At 40.4% G+C, this 15,843-nt stretch overlaps 1 protein-coding gene across 1 annotated transcript in view; it reads right to left on the reverse strand.

Annotated features, from left to right (window-relative positions):
- LOC128810364 (von Willebrand factor D and EGF domain-containing protein-like) overlaps positions 1–15,843 on the reverse strand; it is a 229,814-nt gene that overhangs the window by 138,107 nt on the left and 75,864 nt on the right. Inside the window, exons 10-11 of the mRNA XM_053983162.1 lie at positions 15,559–15,737; positions 11,053–11,996 (exon numbers count right to left, since the gene is read on the reverse strand). Of these exons, the coding sequence (XP_053839137.1) occupies positions 11,053–11,996; positions 15,559–15,737 (1,123 nt within the window). The remainder of the gene's footprint in view (positions 1–11,052; positions 11,997–15,558; positions 15,738–15,843) is intronic.

Here is a 15,843-nt window from a genome sequence, read left to right on the forward strand (position 1 = left end):
TCTCAGAGCCTGGGAAGGAGTGGGGCACAGGAATGTGCTCTTGCAGCCCTTTCTGTTCCACGAAAGCACTCTGAGCTCTGTTGATTAAACCCCTGCACTTCCCCAAGGGTTTCCTTACATCTTTATGGCCACACTTCCATGTCAGGGTCAGGGCAAGTTTACCAGCCCCAGTGCTTTGCCCAGTGACTTATAGTATCAGCTCAGCATTTTGTATTTATTTCTCTCAAACCATTCTGTACATACTTGTCAGGGTATAACCCCAGCCAGGAACTGAATATCACACAGGCACTTGCTCACTGCCCCTCCTGGCAGGATAAGGGAGATAATCAAAAGGGAGAGAGTGAGAAAATGTGTGAGTTGGCTTAAGGACAGTTTAATGGGAGAAAAAAGGGAGAAAACACAGTCATGATAATAATCATGATAAAATATTTAGAATATATACAAGTGATGCACAATGCAATTGCTCACCACTTGCCAAGAGATGCCCATCCAGTACCTGAGCAGTGATCCCTGCCCAGCTTTCCCCTCAGTTTATGTACTGAGAGTGATGCCATATGGAATGGGATATCCCTTTGGTCAGTGGGGATCAGCTGTCCTGTTGGTGTCCCCTCCTGTTGGTGCATCCCCAGGCTTGTTGGCAGGGCATGAGAGCCTGGAAAGTCCTTTCCTTAATACAAACACTACTTGACAACAACTACAAACATCTGTGTCTTACCAGCTTTAAATCTGATGGAAAAGAAAACTTATTACAATGTCTCTTTTTTAAAGAAATTGATACTAGAGTTCAGCCTTTGGACCTCAGTATAGGCAGTGCATAAATATTGACAAGGGTTATTTTTATCTTTTTGTAAAATAATGTCACATGTAATGGGTGTAGGAATTTTAGACATTTGGTTTTAATGAGGTTCCCTTCTGCCTTCTAGTATTGTTGCATTTTAGCCAGTTTCAACCAAAAAAGGGAGAGGAAATCTCCCTTCCATTGGCTTTGGAAAAGTCACCTGGCAGTTGGCAGCTGGGCACTCAAACATCCAAACCCTGTTCTTGCTGGGTACAGGGATCAAGGTGTGGTTCATGGAGGGGTAGTTGGAAGTCCAGAGAGGTGCTGACATCAAAAGGAAATATTGGAGAGCCCGAAAAACCTCAGCAAAAGAGCTGCAAGTAGTTCAGCTAAAGACTGGAGGGAAGAAGGTTGGGAGCAATAAAAATAGCTGGGAATCATCACAAAGGTGAGAGTGAGGGCAAAAGTGCAGATATGCAGAGAAAGCTGAGGTTGTGGAGACCTGGCATGGATGTCTGAAGTCTGTAGAGGGACAAGTTAGAGAGGAGAGAAATCTGTAGGTAGTCAGGCAGTCCTGGAAGGTGCTTGTAAAAAGTATGATGTATTTGAACATTAATAATTTATGTTTAGGGAGTGTGAATGTCAAAATACAACAAAATTCAGGGAAGAACATCCTCCTTCTTTTGTCTGTATGGCCTACAGGCCAAAAATGTGCTTTGACTTTTACTGTTAGATTAAAAACTGAAGCTCAGGGTGGCACCTGGGGCTCAGATGTGTGACAGGGTGCAGCAGTTATGGAGGAGGATTTAAGGAGCTGTGTGTTCACATCCACTGGCTCAGGCATGGACATCTCTCTGCATTTCCAGTGCCCAGTCTGTACCCACAGCAAATAAACTCAAAAAAAAGCAACTGTCACCTGGCAGAGCATTGCACTGGGACAGTGTGAACAGCAGGAAATGTTGGGGGAAAAAAAAAAGAAAATAAAATCTTGTGTTTTAACGAAACTGTCTTGAGATAAAATGGAGAGAAGGGTCTGGAGTTGAAGGTGGAAATCTCAAAGGCCTCCAGACAGAATAAAAGATCTGTCCTCTTTGGTTTGCAATGCTTGTCCTCAAGGCACACCTCCCCTGCCTTCCCTTCCTTCTCCTCCCATCTCCAGTAGGAATTTCCAGGAAATAATGGTAAATTCAGAGTTGCTGACGGTGCGGTTTCATTCTGTAATCATTTACATGAATCAAACCTGACAAGGAGCACAGGCTAAATAATAGATTTAAACCCCCCCACATAAATACATGGTTGGGTTTACAGGTATTTTTTGGAATGCATTATGTAAATAATATGCACAATTGTAGAAGGAAAATGAAGACTTGATTTTGTGTCAAGAATATTGCAAAAATCAAGAATATTGCAAGACTACACTTATGGAAGTGTGTTTGCACAAATATTGTATTTCTTTTGTAGATAATGTTATTTTGGTAATCATAGACACAATCATCGAATGCATTATCCTGGGATTCGTGCTATCCATGACCCAAAGCTCATTTGACAATCCTCCCTAAGAAAAAACTATCAGCAGCCATAAGCTCTTTGCCAGAAGTCTTGCTCATCAGTGACCTCCCTGGCTTCTAAATGAAAACTGTGTTTTTTCCTGCTTCCAAACCCAGGTCTCAGAGGACCAGAGCAGCTGAAGGATCTGGGGGCATCTAGTCTGGAGAAAAGGAGGCTGTACAACTCCCAGAAAGGAGGGTGTGGCAAAGTGTGGGCTGGTCTCTTCTCCCAGCTAACAAGTGGGACAAGAGGACAAGAGAAAATGGACAAGAGAAAATGGACTCAAATTGCAGCAGGGGTATAGTAACACGTGGCGAACCCTGGATGCGGGAAGAAATGATGATGTCTGGCTCTAGATCAGAAGGCTGAAGGATAGCTTTATTAAAACTATACTATATTACATTACTATTTAAAGAGATACTATCCTATTCTACATCCTTCTTACTTACCTATCTAACTAACAAACTCGTGACTCTCTGCTGAGAGCCCAAGCCACAGCTGGATCCCATTGGTCACTGAACCCAAACAACCTTCACCAGAATCCAACCCAGCAATCACTTCAAGTAAACAATCTCCACACCACATTCCACATGGGGAAAACAAAGGAGCAGAGATAAAGATTGTTTTCTCTTCTTCTCTCTGTGTTTCTTCAAGAAATCTTGAGAGATAGAATTATGTCTCTCTGTCCAGAGAATGTGAACACCACACAGGGGAGGTTTAGATGGGATATTATGGAAACTTTCTGCACTGAAAAGGTGGTCAAGCACTGGAATGGGCATCCCTGGGGGTATTTAAAAGCTGTGTAGATGTGGCACCTGGGGACATGGTTTAGTGCTGGGCTTAGCAGTGCTGGATTAACAGTTGGACTCACAGACCTCAGAGAATTTTTCCAACCTAAACAACTCTGTTTCCATAGTACCAGACTCCAGATCTGTGACCTTTTGCTGGCATGGAGTGAATCTGGTTTTCTGCTTTGAGGGTCTCTGGTATCCAGTATGGATTGCAGAAATGAGCCCTGAGAGAGCGTGGGGAAAAAACATTTTGCGAGAACTCCCCGCATGTGAGAAATGGCCGGGCTCAATTTCACACTGAAAGCATCCTTGTGCTGCAACAATATGGTAGATTATTTTTTGCTTTAGAAACCTCACTATGACATTTTAAGTTTATTTAATCCTTCTATTTTTAAAAGGCTTACTAGCAATGTACTTCAGCTATAGAAAAGAAGAGGATTCTGCTGTTGACTACAGAATATTTCTTATTTTCCAGATGGCCTGGAGAGGTGACCTCATGTAAGGTCTGGTTGTGCATTCATGATGCTCACTGGCACACCAAAGCAGGCCTCAGTTTTTGTCCCTCATTGCCACTTTTGGGAAGAATCCTTGGCAGCATCTTGAGGCTTCCTAAGAGTGAGTGCAGTGATGCCACAAAAAGGATTTGGGTCATCATGGAGTCATCTTGGTCCTCTAGTTGTCCACTCTAGTGCCCAATTAGTTGGTTTTAGTAATTTTCCCATGTTTAAAGTTACTGAATTAGATTAAATCTGGTTATTACACTCGGGGTTTTGTTCACAATTGGTTGAATGTTCTGGTGGATTGTGGGGTCTTTATGCAACATAAAATATGATGTCAGGGCCTTAAAGGTTTGCTCTGAATTTTGGTTTTGGTCAGTTTAAATCAGACCTTTAAATGGTTTGCAAGTTTTAATTCTAGTTTATAAATTGTTGTGAATTTGTTATTTGTCTTGTATGTGCACTGTGAGTATTAAGAGAAGGAGGTGGTTTTTTCAGGGCTTTTTGTTTTCTTTTGGATTTAACAAGATTTAAGGTTGAAATTTTCTGTGGTACCTGTAAACAGCCTGATGTAAAGAAGTTATAGGTGTGCTTCTGGGGTGCCTGGCTTTGGTCAGTTTGAATGAGACCTATAATTTTTTTTAAACTTCTCCAGCAATTTAATTCTGTGTTCTTTGGAAAATGGTTTTGTTTAGCTACATGTTTCACTGGACTGTTTTCACTGTTTTGATTTTGCATTAAAGCAAATAAACTAATCTGCAGAAAAGACTGGTCTCCCTGACCTGGTTTGCAGGGAATAGAATGGATCACTGAGCATGCAACCTTCATTGTCCCTTATCACCAAGATTTGATATCCTTTTAAAATTCATTTTCTATTGACTTTGTAACTATAAAACTAATAGTCCTCCTCCTGCTCAGCCAGGTCTGTGCTTCGAATGGCAAGAACTGGGACTTAAACCAGTAGATTAAAGCTGGTATTGATGTTTGCCATTTCAGATGCTTGTTTATTGCATCTGCACCAGCAAAAACTAAAGTAAAACTGCTGTGAAAAGAAGAAAGGCTTCAAATCCAGCAAGAAGCTCCCAATCCCTGAGAATTGCCCACGAAGATGTTTGATGTGACTGAGAAAAATGTTTCTCTGACCAGAGTATGTGGGTGTCAGTGAGGATGCATCTGTGGTAGTTAAAGTTTGTGCTTTTTTTCTCTTTTGATTCTAAGCTGGCTTTCTTTTGTAAATTTTGTAGTTCTTACTAAAACTTTTGTGGTTGGAGGTGCTCATTCCCCTAAAAGAACAAGAGTGCTATTTTCAAAAGGTGACAAGTTCTCTGTTCAAAAATCTATGTTTTGACAAGTACTCTCAAAGCTTGATATTTAATCATTATACCTTTTTAAGTTATGTCTGCTAATACTGGCTCTGTTTTTAGCCTGAGAATAATGTATTTGTGTAAATTTTTATGGCCCAGACCTGAAGATACTATAGAATAATTTTCTTCATAGAGGACGTTCCAGGTTTCATCCAATCTGGCCCTGAACACTTCCAGGGATAGGAGAGTCACAGCTTTCCTGGGCAACCTGTGCCAGGGCCTCAGTGGTGATGAGGACCACTCCTATGCAGATGGCTGGGAGAAGGAAAGTGTGTTTTGCAAATTTAAAAGATATTTTCCCCAGTTTTCTTTCAGTACTAAATTGTTTTAACTAGGAAAAAGCTGACTAACTGAACACAATGTAATCTTAAATTGCATAATATGTATCTTCATATTTATTCTTTATCTACTTTCCAATACTAGTAAGCTGAGGGGAAAAAAAATCATAGTAAGTGGAGATAACAGGTCTCAAAAGAAAAGTTTTCATTTTCAAGCTTTATAGAACCTCTTTTATGGAGTATTGATATCTTAGTGAGACTTCTTTAATGTCAGCTTAAAGGTAATAAGAATATATCCTTAATATCTTTAAGCCCAGTGTAAAGAACACGGTCCCAGTGGGAGGGGAGCTGTGTATTAAAGTGTGGTTTATGCTGCAATGGTACATAGGGATCTGCTTGAAATGTTCCCTGCCTTACAGGATTCATTACTGAAGAAAAATGTATTTCATAGAAACAGATGCCCCAGCTTCTAAACTTTAGTACAAGAACACTGCCTCACACCCATCAGCTGTCAAGTGAACATGAGAGGGAATGGGCAGGCTGCAGGCAGTGGAAAGTTTCAAACTTCCCTCAGCTGGATAGACAGGAAAATTCAACAGTGTGGAATATAAAAGTCAACAATTAGTATGAGAAAAAGGGAAAAACAAAAGAACATTTGTGAAAAAGAGACCTGATTTTTGTCTTGATAGTGTAACTTCACCAAAGTGACAGGAACTGTGATTTTGTTAATATTTTGTCTACCAAAGTCAATGGAATTGTTATAATGAAGAGTAGAATTAAGCCAAATGACTTACTATTTGAAAAGAAGAAGGGCTTTTTAAGGAATAATGCAATTTAACATTTTTTATAGCAATAGTACTTTGTTTGGTGAAAAAAGTTTAAAACAGTAAGCATGGTTTTTGCTGTTCTTGCAAGCACATTTGACTCTTCTTATGAAATCCAATTTTGAAAAATCAATGGAATTGCTAAAGTGTACTGCATCCTCTCTGCCATAGAACATGTTTTGCCACATTAGCAAAAAGCTTGGTTGTGTTTTCTTTGTTTACAAGACCAAGTGATTAGAAAAAAAATGATCAATTCCTGTGGAAAGGGTCACAGTTTCTGGTAACTCTGTTTCTGGGGCCCTTGTGGTGCTATTAAATGGAATTCTCCCTTGAAGGTCTGGTCACCACAAGTTGGTCCCAGCCACAGAGAACACCAGCCTTACACACAGTGAGCAATATTTTTCATTGTAGATATCCTGGGGATTTAGGCAATGCATTATATTTCCTTTGAAATGTCTAAGATGAATTTTTTACTTTGTATAATATTTTAATTTATTTATTTTAATTTATGCAAGGACAGCATTTATTGAGCCAATACACCCTGATGGGTCCCTCTGCATCACATCAGCAAAACACATATTGAAAATGCCAAAAAGTATTCATTTACTTAACTCCCTAACAGCCCTTACATAGTTATTCTGATCTGGAATTTTAAAATCATGGAATTGATTCAAGTGGGAGAAAAGTATTTACTTCAGTCACTATGCTCCCATACAAAGTCTCCAAAGCAGATTGGAGTTTGATGTAGACAACTGAAATACTCTGTCTCCTTTCACCTGGGGATCCTGAAAAAACTTAAGTATTTTCTTTCAATGTCTTCCTCGTGCTTTGTCTTTGAAATGAGAATTAAGCTTAAAAATAAATCACAATTACATAAACAGTGAGATTTCTATAATATGTATCTGACCTTACACTCCTGGTCTGATCAAAAGTCTGAGCTTATTCTTATATCAGGGATGGGATGAAGGAGAAGCGACACTTTCCATTAGAAAACCCAGCCTGAGGAACTGAAATAGCTGACCTCACACTTTTACTCATTATAAATATATTCATATAAATATATTTTAAAAATATTGCATGCTTTAATTAATATTATTTAATTACAGCACAGGAACAGGACCCAAAGCAGACTGCTGAATTCAGAAAGGTCGATATAGCCACTCTAAAAATAACAGGGTGTAATCGACGTAGCTGCTGTGGCAGATGGGTCTGGGGGACCTGTGTGGTTGTGGTTCACAGCTCTGAAAATGCACTTGGGTTCACAGTCCCTCTTAATAACACCACTGAAATGTATTAATATGAAAATGGGATCTCTGTAAGTGTGGTAGGTGAGTGTCCCTTTCTCACCTTCCCACCATCATTTTTTGTTTGCTTTGATTTCTTTGCTGGTTAATTTTTTTCTCCCCAGAACTTTCCACGTAGAAATTTAAACTTGAAGTGTCATTACTTCACTGAAACTAATTTGTCGTTATTATTCCTCATTACCTTTTATCTTGTAATTGCTCTTTAGAGCTTCATACAATCTGCATATTACATTACTCTATGTGTGCTTTACTAGTCCTGATTTTTTTTAATAAGCAACATGGTCAATATATACAAATGGTAAGCACCAACCTGATTTGCTATCTGCTGTAATTGGATTCTGCCTTTAATTACAGGTGGTAATGACATTTTAAGCACCTTATACAGGTGTTGGAGGGGGTGGGGGTTATGAAATGTTAAGCAACATTAAGAAATTCTAAGCTTCTGGAGTGCTGCCAAGTTTCAGAGGTGCCTTTCAACTCCAAATAGCGATTTTCATGTGAGGCTAATTATAGCTCTGGCCACCTGGACTGCTCCTGTTGGAGTCAGGCAGAGCAGAGGAGTGAACTTGTCTGCAAGCCATACTCCACATCTTCTCTCTTAATTTCTGTTTTCATTTAAAATCACTTCAAATATATCCTGGCCTGTATTCTGATTCCTAAAAATACTGCAGGACCATCTTTTTGTGTGTGTTTGCTGGCCAAAACCAGTGGCAGAATATATTGTTCTGTATTGGCAGCATAGCTGAGGCTGGGTGACCTTGGAAAATGTATTTGAATTTTTTTGATAGCCTCCTTGATCTTGGGGGAGTTTTAATTCACATCTATAATTCCAGCCTGAGAAAATTAGACAGAGATTTGTTTTGGAACTGATGGGAAAATATATAGCCAGCAAAAGGAGTTACCTTCTCCTTCATTAGTCATGCAGCTTCTCCTGGAAAATAACTTTTCCCTAGCCATAGCACTCAAAACTCAGCATTTCTGAGATCAACACTAATTCTCCTGATTCTTCTGTCCTGACTTTTTGAAAAGAAAGTGAAAGACACAGCACTTTTACATGTCCTGCAGGAACCTAATTCAATTCTTAATTTCTCCTCCTTTCTTTCCCTTCCTACAGAACCTCTGCTCATTAGTCACAAAGCCCAGGGGCTTATCCTGCCTGTGCTGATTTCCTGGGCTCTGCCAGCCAGGCCACGACTCCTGAGCTCCCAGGGATGGGGCTCAAGCTGTTCTGGTTGGAGCACACAGCTTTATTTCTGAGACTGATCTTAATCTTCATCTCTAATAACATATTCTGGTTAAAGCCAGGCTTTAGTGACATCAGCAGGACCTTGGTTCTGACCCTCTCCAGTCCTCTGAAGTGACATTGCAGAGCTTGGTTGTTGCTGTGTGGTGCTGCTGGGCTTTTCCCTGGGAAGAGGTGTCCCATCACACGTGTACCTTGGGGTATGTAGGGGAACAGCCCTGGGGGGGTTAGCCTGGACAAAAGGAGGCTCAGGGGAGACTTTATTGCTCTCTGCACTACCTGAAAGGAGATTATACCTGGTGGGGATTGGCCTCTTCTCCCAAGTAAAAAGCAATAGGACAAGAGGATCTTGCTGCTGTCATCACCAAGAGGTGTTTAAATTGGATATTAAGGAAAATGTATTCACTGGAAAGGTGGTCAGGCATTGGAACAGGCAGCCCAGGGAAGTAATGGAGCCACCATGCCTGTAAGTGTTCAAAAAACCACCTCAGATGTGACACTTGGGGACATGGTTTAGTGGTGAAGATGGCAGTGCTGGGTTAAGGGTTGGATTCCAATGATCTCCCAGATCCTTTCCAATCTAAATGATCCCATGCTGTCTGTGTAGAACATTTCTGCATGTGAAATGTGAAAACAAGCAAATATCCTTAAATATATTCTGAATGAAATTCAAAAATCAAGAACAGCTAAAGGTGAAGCTCCCATGGAGGCTTGTCTTGATTGACTCTACCAAATTATCTAGATGACCTTTCTCTTAGTATTATAATATCAGGGTGATTGGCATGCCAGAACTAAGATTTTATTTCTCCTTGTAGGGGATACGACCTCTGGCTGTATGTATAGATCTGCTTTATATTTCATTCACAAGATCAGGTGAATATATATACATATATATATATATATATATATATATATATATATATATATATATATATAAAACAGCTTCTCTATTTTTGTATACATAGAAAAATATTCTAAATCATTAATAAATGGATTATTAAATAATCTTTAATAATGGACCTCCTTGCAGCTCATGCCATTGATTCACTCTAGACTGTGGCAGTACTTTTTCCTCTCCACAGTTAATGTTGAAATGAATTTATTGTGTAAAGTTTTCTCCTAACTTTACTGCATTTATACCAAAGACAAGAGAGAACATCCTGAACACTAAGCAAGCCAGTTGTTACCTTGGTTTTAATTTTTCTGTTTTTTTTTATTCTCAATTTTCCTCCAACTCAGGAAAAAACATTGTCTAGACAAGACGACCCAGCACCTTGTCCAGCTGAACATTGAAAATGAACAAGGCAAAGGCAGCAAGAGACAGAAAAAGCAGTCAGGACAGAGGAAGGCAATGACTTTGGGAGTGTTTGCCACAGCTGATGTGTGTTTGTTTTCCAGTTCTCACCTCCCTGTGCAATCGCAGGCTGAGCTCTGTTCTCTGTCCTTGTTTATATTTGATGTCACAGCAAGAAGACAAGGTACCATTAGCTTTTACTTGAAAGGTCATATTGAAGCTATTTTCCTCTAATCTGAGAGATTTCAGCCATAGGAAAATAAAATTTTAAAGTTTGGCCTAAGCAAGCCCCCTAACCCCTCTGTATCACAGAGAAATAAGTTAAACATTGAATTGTATGTTGGACAATTGCTTCAAAATTGCTCAACTCACTTTTCAGTCCCTGGTGTCAGTTACTCTCTGTGTGAAAGAGAACGAATTATTCCATATTTGGGAAGTTATTATGCAAATTTTAGCTTGTCATTAACAAAAAAAAAAAAGGATGTCAGGATATATTTTAACTGCTTTAAACCCATGCACTGAAGTAATGTTTAATGTGAAGAATATGGGTGATCCCATATCTGATAATAAATGCATTGGGGTGTCAGATGTGCCACTGGGCTCCTGGGACTGGCTGGAGATTTGGATGTCTCAGCTAAGCCATGGTGACTGACCCTAGACTGACACTATTTGATGGCTTTGGCAGGGTTACTTGTTCATTTTGTCACTTTTAATTTTGTTTTGTTGCTAGTATAGTGTTTGAAATTCAAACTTTACTTTCTCTTGACCAGGAAAAAAAAAAGAAGACATATCTCTACAGTGTTTACATGAGTATTGACCACAAGGTGAGCAGGACGCTCCTCTTTTTTGTGAGAAGCCTGCTTGTCAGCATGCCAGTAATGGATCAGATGTAAAGAAAATCATTTCTGCAAAACCAATTTGCTAAGGGGCTTGTAAAATCCATTTTTAAAAAGTTACTGAGGCAAAAAAAAGTGAAGGACCAGCCAACCAGATATTTTGATTGGCTTTTCAAGGTCAAAACCTGATTACTAATTCATCAAATACCTTACTGGTAGCGCTGCTTGAAGAGCAGACAACTCCGTGCAGATGTTCCACCTAATAACGCCAATATGGAAAGAATGCTTTACTCACTTTTGGCGATGCTGCAGTCGTAGGAGCTGTGGCCCCCAAGGCACTGGCAGCCCAGCTCCGTGCAGCGTCCGCGGCCGTTACAGAGCGCGGGACACCGGAGAGCAGCGAGGATCTCCTCCTGGGAAGCAGATGGCTGGTTTCCAACAGGGAACTCTCCCTTCCTGCTCCCCAGCACTCTCCTTTCACACTCATTCTCCAAAAGGGCTGTCAGTGCCCTCGCCCAAGCCACGTCATCCTTGAGCTGCAGGTCCAGTAAGCAAATATCGATTGCCCCATCCAGGTGTTTTGCCAGGAGGCCTTTACACGCCAAGCCAATGGTGGAATTTGCAAGAATTTGGTGGCAAATCTCCTGAGCTTTGGTGGCAGTCAGGCCATTGGGAGTGGGCCATGACAGTGGAAATCTCATCCGAACCCCTTCAAAGTAGTCCTCGGGGAAAAAATATGCAAAGCTGTCTGAGTGTCTCGGGGCGGGGCCGTGCAATGGGTGAAAGGATGAATATTTAAAATATTTGTCTTGCCTCTTTGCTTTCCTTAGGTCTCCTGTTGGCTTGGTAGAGTCAATGGAACTGTTGCTATTCATGGAAACATTGTGTGGGAGGAGCTTTAGTGGGATCTCGGGGCTTCTTCGCTTTTGGACTGATCTAGAAAAATATCTTTGACCAAAAGTCTTGGTCGGTGGTTTGGCATCTTTTCTCAAAGTTGAGTCTGTTTCTGTGTGAGTGACAAACTCAGGTGTAACATCCAGATATGGGATTGCAAAGCTGTGGTCCACAGGGTCATGATGGCAGCCAGAGGGTTCAGGGGAAGGAGTCTGAAAGGCATTTTTTGTGTTTACCATGGGGACAGGCTTGGTGCTCCCCTTCTGGCATCTGCAGAAACTTTTCCTTTGCTTCCTTTCAGAGGGTGCTGGAGTCTTGTCAAATAAACTCTTCCCTGGAGGAATTCTGATTTAAAAATAGGAAGGGATCAGAAGGAGAAAACTTTCAACAAATTAGTCTATCATACAAGGAAACTTTCATTGAGGGTAGGGTAAGCAAAAATTCTCAATCTACAAAAGTACTTGAGAAAATGCTTAAATCTAACCTCTGTTTTCTTTAGTCACTTTTGCACTGCCCTTCTTGAGTTGTCCTGTGTGTTTTCTAGCACTTCGTGGAGACTTTTTATACCAGATGTTTAAGTGGTTTGCTGGAGCGCTGCCTAACTGCTTGACTTCTCTTTGCAGGACTTTCTCTGAGGTGCAGGTTACCCTTTGTGTATTATACATGAAATAAGGCCCTGGATTTGTCCCTGGGTGACACAGCTAACTCTTGGAGAATGACAAAAAAGTCGTATTTGTTTCAAATCCTACATTATGAAAATCATCTTTATCTCTGTGCCTGCTGTGCCCTCTAAGATGTATATAGTTGACTTTTTAAAATGTCTTCCCCCTTTTTTTTTTTTTTTTTTGTTTTGCATACTTCATTTCATTCTTTCCTTCTGCTAGAGTTTTTTTGATTTTTTTTCTTTCAACACAAAGCAGTTCTCTATTGATCACAGGGCTAGGCTATCATATTAGCTGAGATGATTCTCTTCCCCCTTTTAAATTTAGCCTTTAATGATAGACAAACTTCTAGAGACTTCAGTTTGAATAAACAGCCATGACTGAAGTTTCTTCAGAAATCTCATATCTCTTATTGATCTTATTTGTGCAGCACAAGAGGAATCCTAGAGCTTCATGGGAAAGGATATGTTTCTTGTCCCAACATTTGGCAGCATGTCATTACCAGACAAATTTGAAATAGCACCAAAAATTAAAATTATTTTGGCATTAATTTTGTCTTGCAGCCAGAATGTTGGGGTTTCAGGAAAGTGAGAGCATTCGCCAGCATATGGGAGCCAAACACTAGATACTGTTGTTGGAAACTGTAATTGCCTTTATCCAGTTTGTTAGAAATACATTTTAAATGGCATATTTGATATTACCATTTTGATCATTGACACAATCATAACTTTTAAATAGAACATCTCAGTGACACTGTCAAAATGAACCTATTTATCTTTCTGAAACATGAGTGCAAACATTTAGGGAACAGTTTTGCCCAAAGTGTGGGCTCAGCAGGAGACAGTATGAGACAAAAGGGTGGTTTTCATGCTCATGGAAATGCACAAGCTGTTCTGCACTTCCCTGAAGCCTAGGAAAATCAAACATTTTTGATGATTGAGAGACTTGTCCTTTGGACAAAACATTTTAGTGTCTGAATGAGTGTCCTTCACGTTCCATTCCTCTGGTTCTAATAGAAGGGTTATCTGCCCCTGAAGCTTCCCTGACTCAGCATCAAGTAAATTTAAACCTAGACTAAGGCAGCAGCAGAAGATCCTCCTTTGATATAATACTACATAAACTAGAGGCTATTGTAAATATTATTTATTTAAGAAAAAAAAATCAACTACTTAAACTGGTCCAGAATCAGGACAGAAACTTAACCCACCAATGAAAATTTCACTAAAATGAAACTCTTTTGCCTTGATATTTTATTGAAACAAAATCCTCTGTTAATCCTACATGAAACCAATTACCTTCTTTTGGTCAGCACCTGTCCACGGAACAGGGGTGTATGGTGTGGAAAGAATGGAAACCCCATCCTTCCTCACAGCCAGGCACATACCAGCAGCTCCTCAGTGAGCTCAGATGTGCCCTCTGCATGAGATGACCAAACTATCATTCCTTTGAGTCACCCACTATAATCCAGGAAGAACTAAAAAAGTTTTTTTCATCTAATTGAGTTGGATGCTATTATAGAGAAAGCATCCAGAATTTAACAGCATTTCTGCTGGTTTTTTGGTATATTTTTAAATGTTTGAAGATTTTATTTTGCCTATTTAAATCACATGTTTGAAAATTCATCTCTTCTCTTGTTGCTATTAAGTGTCTGGGAAGCTCTGATGTTGTTTTATTGTTTAAAAGTTGTGTTGGAAAGCTTGTTTAAAAGTTGTGTTGGAAAGCTGGTGTGTAAAACTGATCTGTGCATGCAGGGCCCTGCAGCTGCTTGAGGGAGGTGGGAGCCAGGGAAAGCTCTGAACTGCCAGATGGTGGGCACTCAGACTAGCTTCAGGTGCTGGAGAAAACCTAGCACACTTTCAGAGTTATTTAAAATGGAATTAAAACCAGCAGCAGTAAAGTCACCCTCTAGCCTTTGTTTTTTACTGGGCCGTTTCTCTGTGAGTGGATCAGAGAATGATCCAGTCTCCTCTGCAGGTTACCTTAGTTTCTCTATTGGCTTGGTTTTTTAACCAGGTTCTGAGGGGTCCTTGAGAATCCATCCTTGGGAGTAGTGCAAGATGAAACTCACCACCCCTCTTGTCCTTCTCACTTAGCAGGAGCTTCTGCCTTCCCTGAAGAATCTCCATCACACAGCCCTAGAAAACTCCTCAGTGTTTCATAACTAAATTCCTTTGCACTGCGTTTTGGCTTCAGCTTTTTCAACAAAATTGCTTTGAGCAAGTTCTCCTAAGGAACTTTTAGCCCTTTTTTGGGGTAGTGAGTTATTGGTTGGTTCTTGCACCAAGATATTTCTCCATTTGCCTTCCCAGAAGCAATCTCTGACTGATTACCCCATTATTAGGATGCTGATGATGGCTGTTGAATTCAAAATAGTAGAATTGATAATGACAGGCCAAAATAGACATTAAATAGCCATTACTTAGACCCACTGAATAGAACTAGAATATGGCAGAGGTGCTTGTTTGTGTTCTGAAGTGTAAGAAGTCTAAAAATTCATTGTTCCTACAGGATTGTGCTGGGCTCCCATGTACAGATTAAGTGCAATGTTACAGTATTTTGCCTTCTTTTTCCTTACTTCACAAACCAGGCTACACAAGCAAACCCATTTTGGTTTTAGGAACACCTATGTTTGAAGCTCAGCAACAGAAATTAAAATGTGGGATAGGGATAGAGACCGGAGTAGGGATAGGGACAGGGACTGAGACAGGGAGATGTCAGAGTCAGACACCTGGCTCTGTTTCCAGACCATCTGTCCCAGAAAGCACAAGTTTTCAGAGCTCACTGTCATCATTAGTAGAGTTGATATTAGGTTTTAGCATGGTACCAGCCTTTATCAAAATGTAACATTTAATCTATACTCATATATTGTAATTAGCGTTCAGGAATAAAAGAACAAGAGAAATACGAAACCCTTAATTAATCCCTATCATCAGTTACCTACATTTTCAAGTGTGGGTGAAAACTGCATTTTTTTTTTAACAGCTGAGAGGGATCTTAACACAGCTGTTAACATGGCATCACTTGTGAATGTAAAACTTCTCTCTTGGTAACCCCTGATGTGTTTTGTGCTGACTGAAAATTAAGCCCCGTGCTGCTGGGATGGAGATGGGTCTTCAGGCTTCTCCCTTAGCTTAAGGAGATCTCTCTGTCAGGCCATTAGGGGAGTCTGAATGAAATAAACCCATCAAGGCCATGTGGAACACTGCTAGGAGCCTCTCCTGGGTGGGATCTCTGTGGCTTTGTACCTCCACTCCTCTATGAAGTCTTCCTCGGGCACGTTGTTGAGGTCGTTGTGAGCCATCCCATCAAAGAGGCCACACAAGCCCCGCGTGCTGTTGAAGTCCCTGCCCGGTGTCCTCACTGTCACACCCATTCCCCACTCGCTCAGGTCCGCTCGAACAAATGCTCCCGAAGGGAACAGGATCTGAAGAGGCAGGAAAAGAAAAAGCCCCAGTGAATTGAAGCTCTTACCAAGCTTTTTATGCAATAAAAAACGTCTATTTCCATAAGCGAAAATTTCAAAGCAGGAC

Source organism: Vidua macroura, chromosome 7 (assembly GCF_024509145.1).
Source record: "Vidua macroura isolate BioBank_ID:100142 chromosome 7, ASM2450914v1, whole genome shotgun sequence".
Lineage (NCBI taxonomy): Eukaryota > Metazoa > Chordata > Aves > Passeriformes > Viduidae > Vidua > Vidua macroura.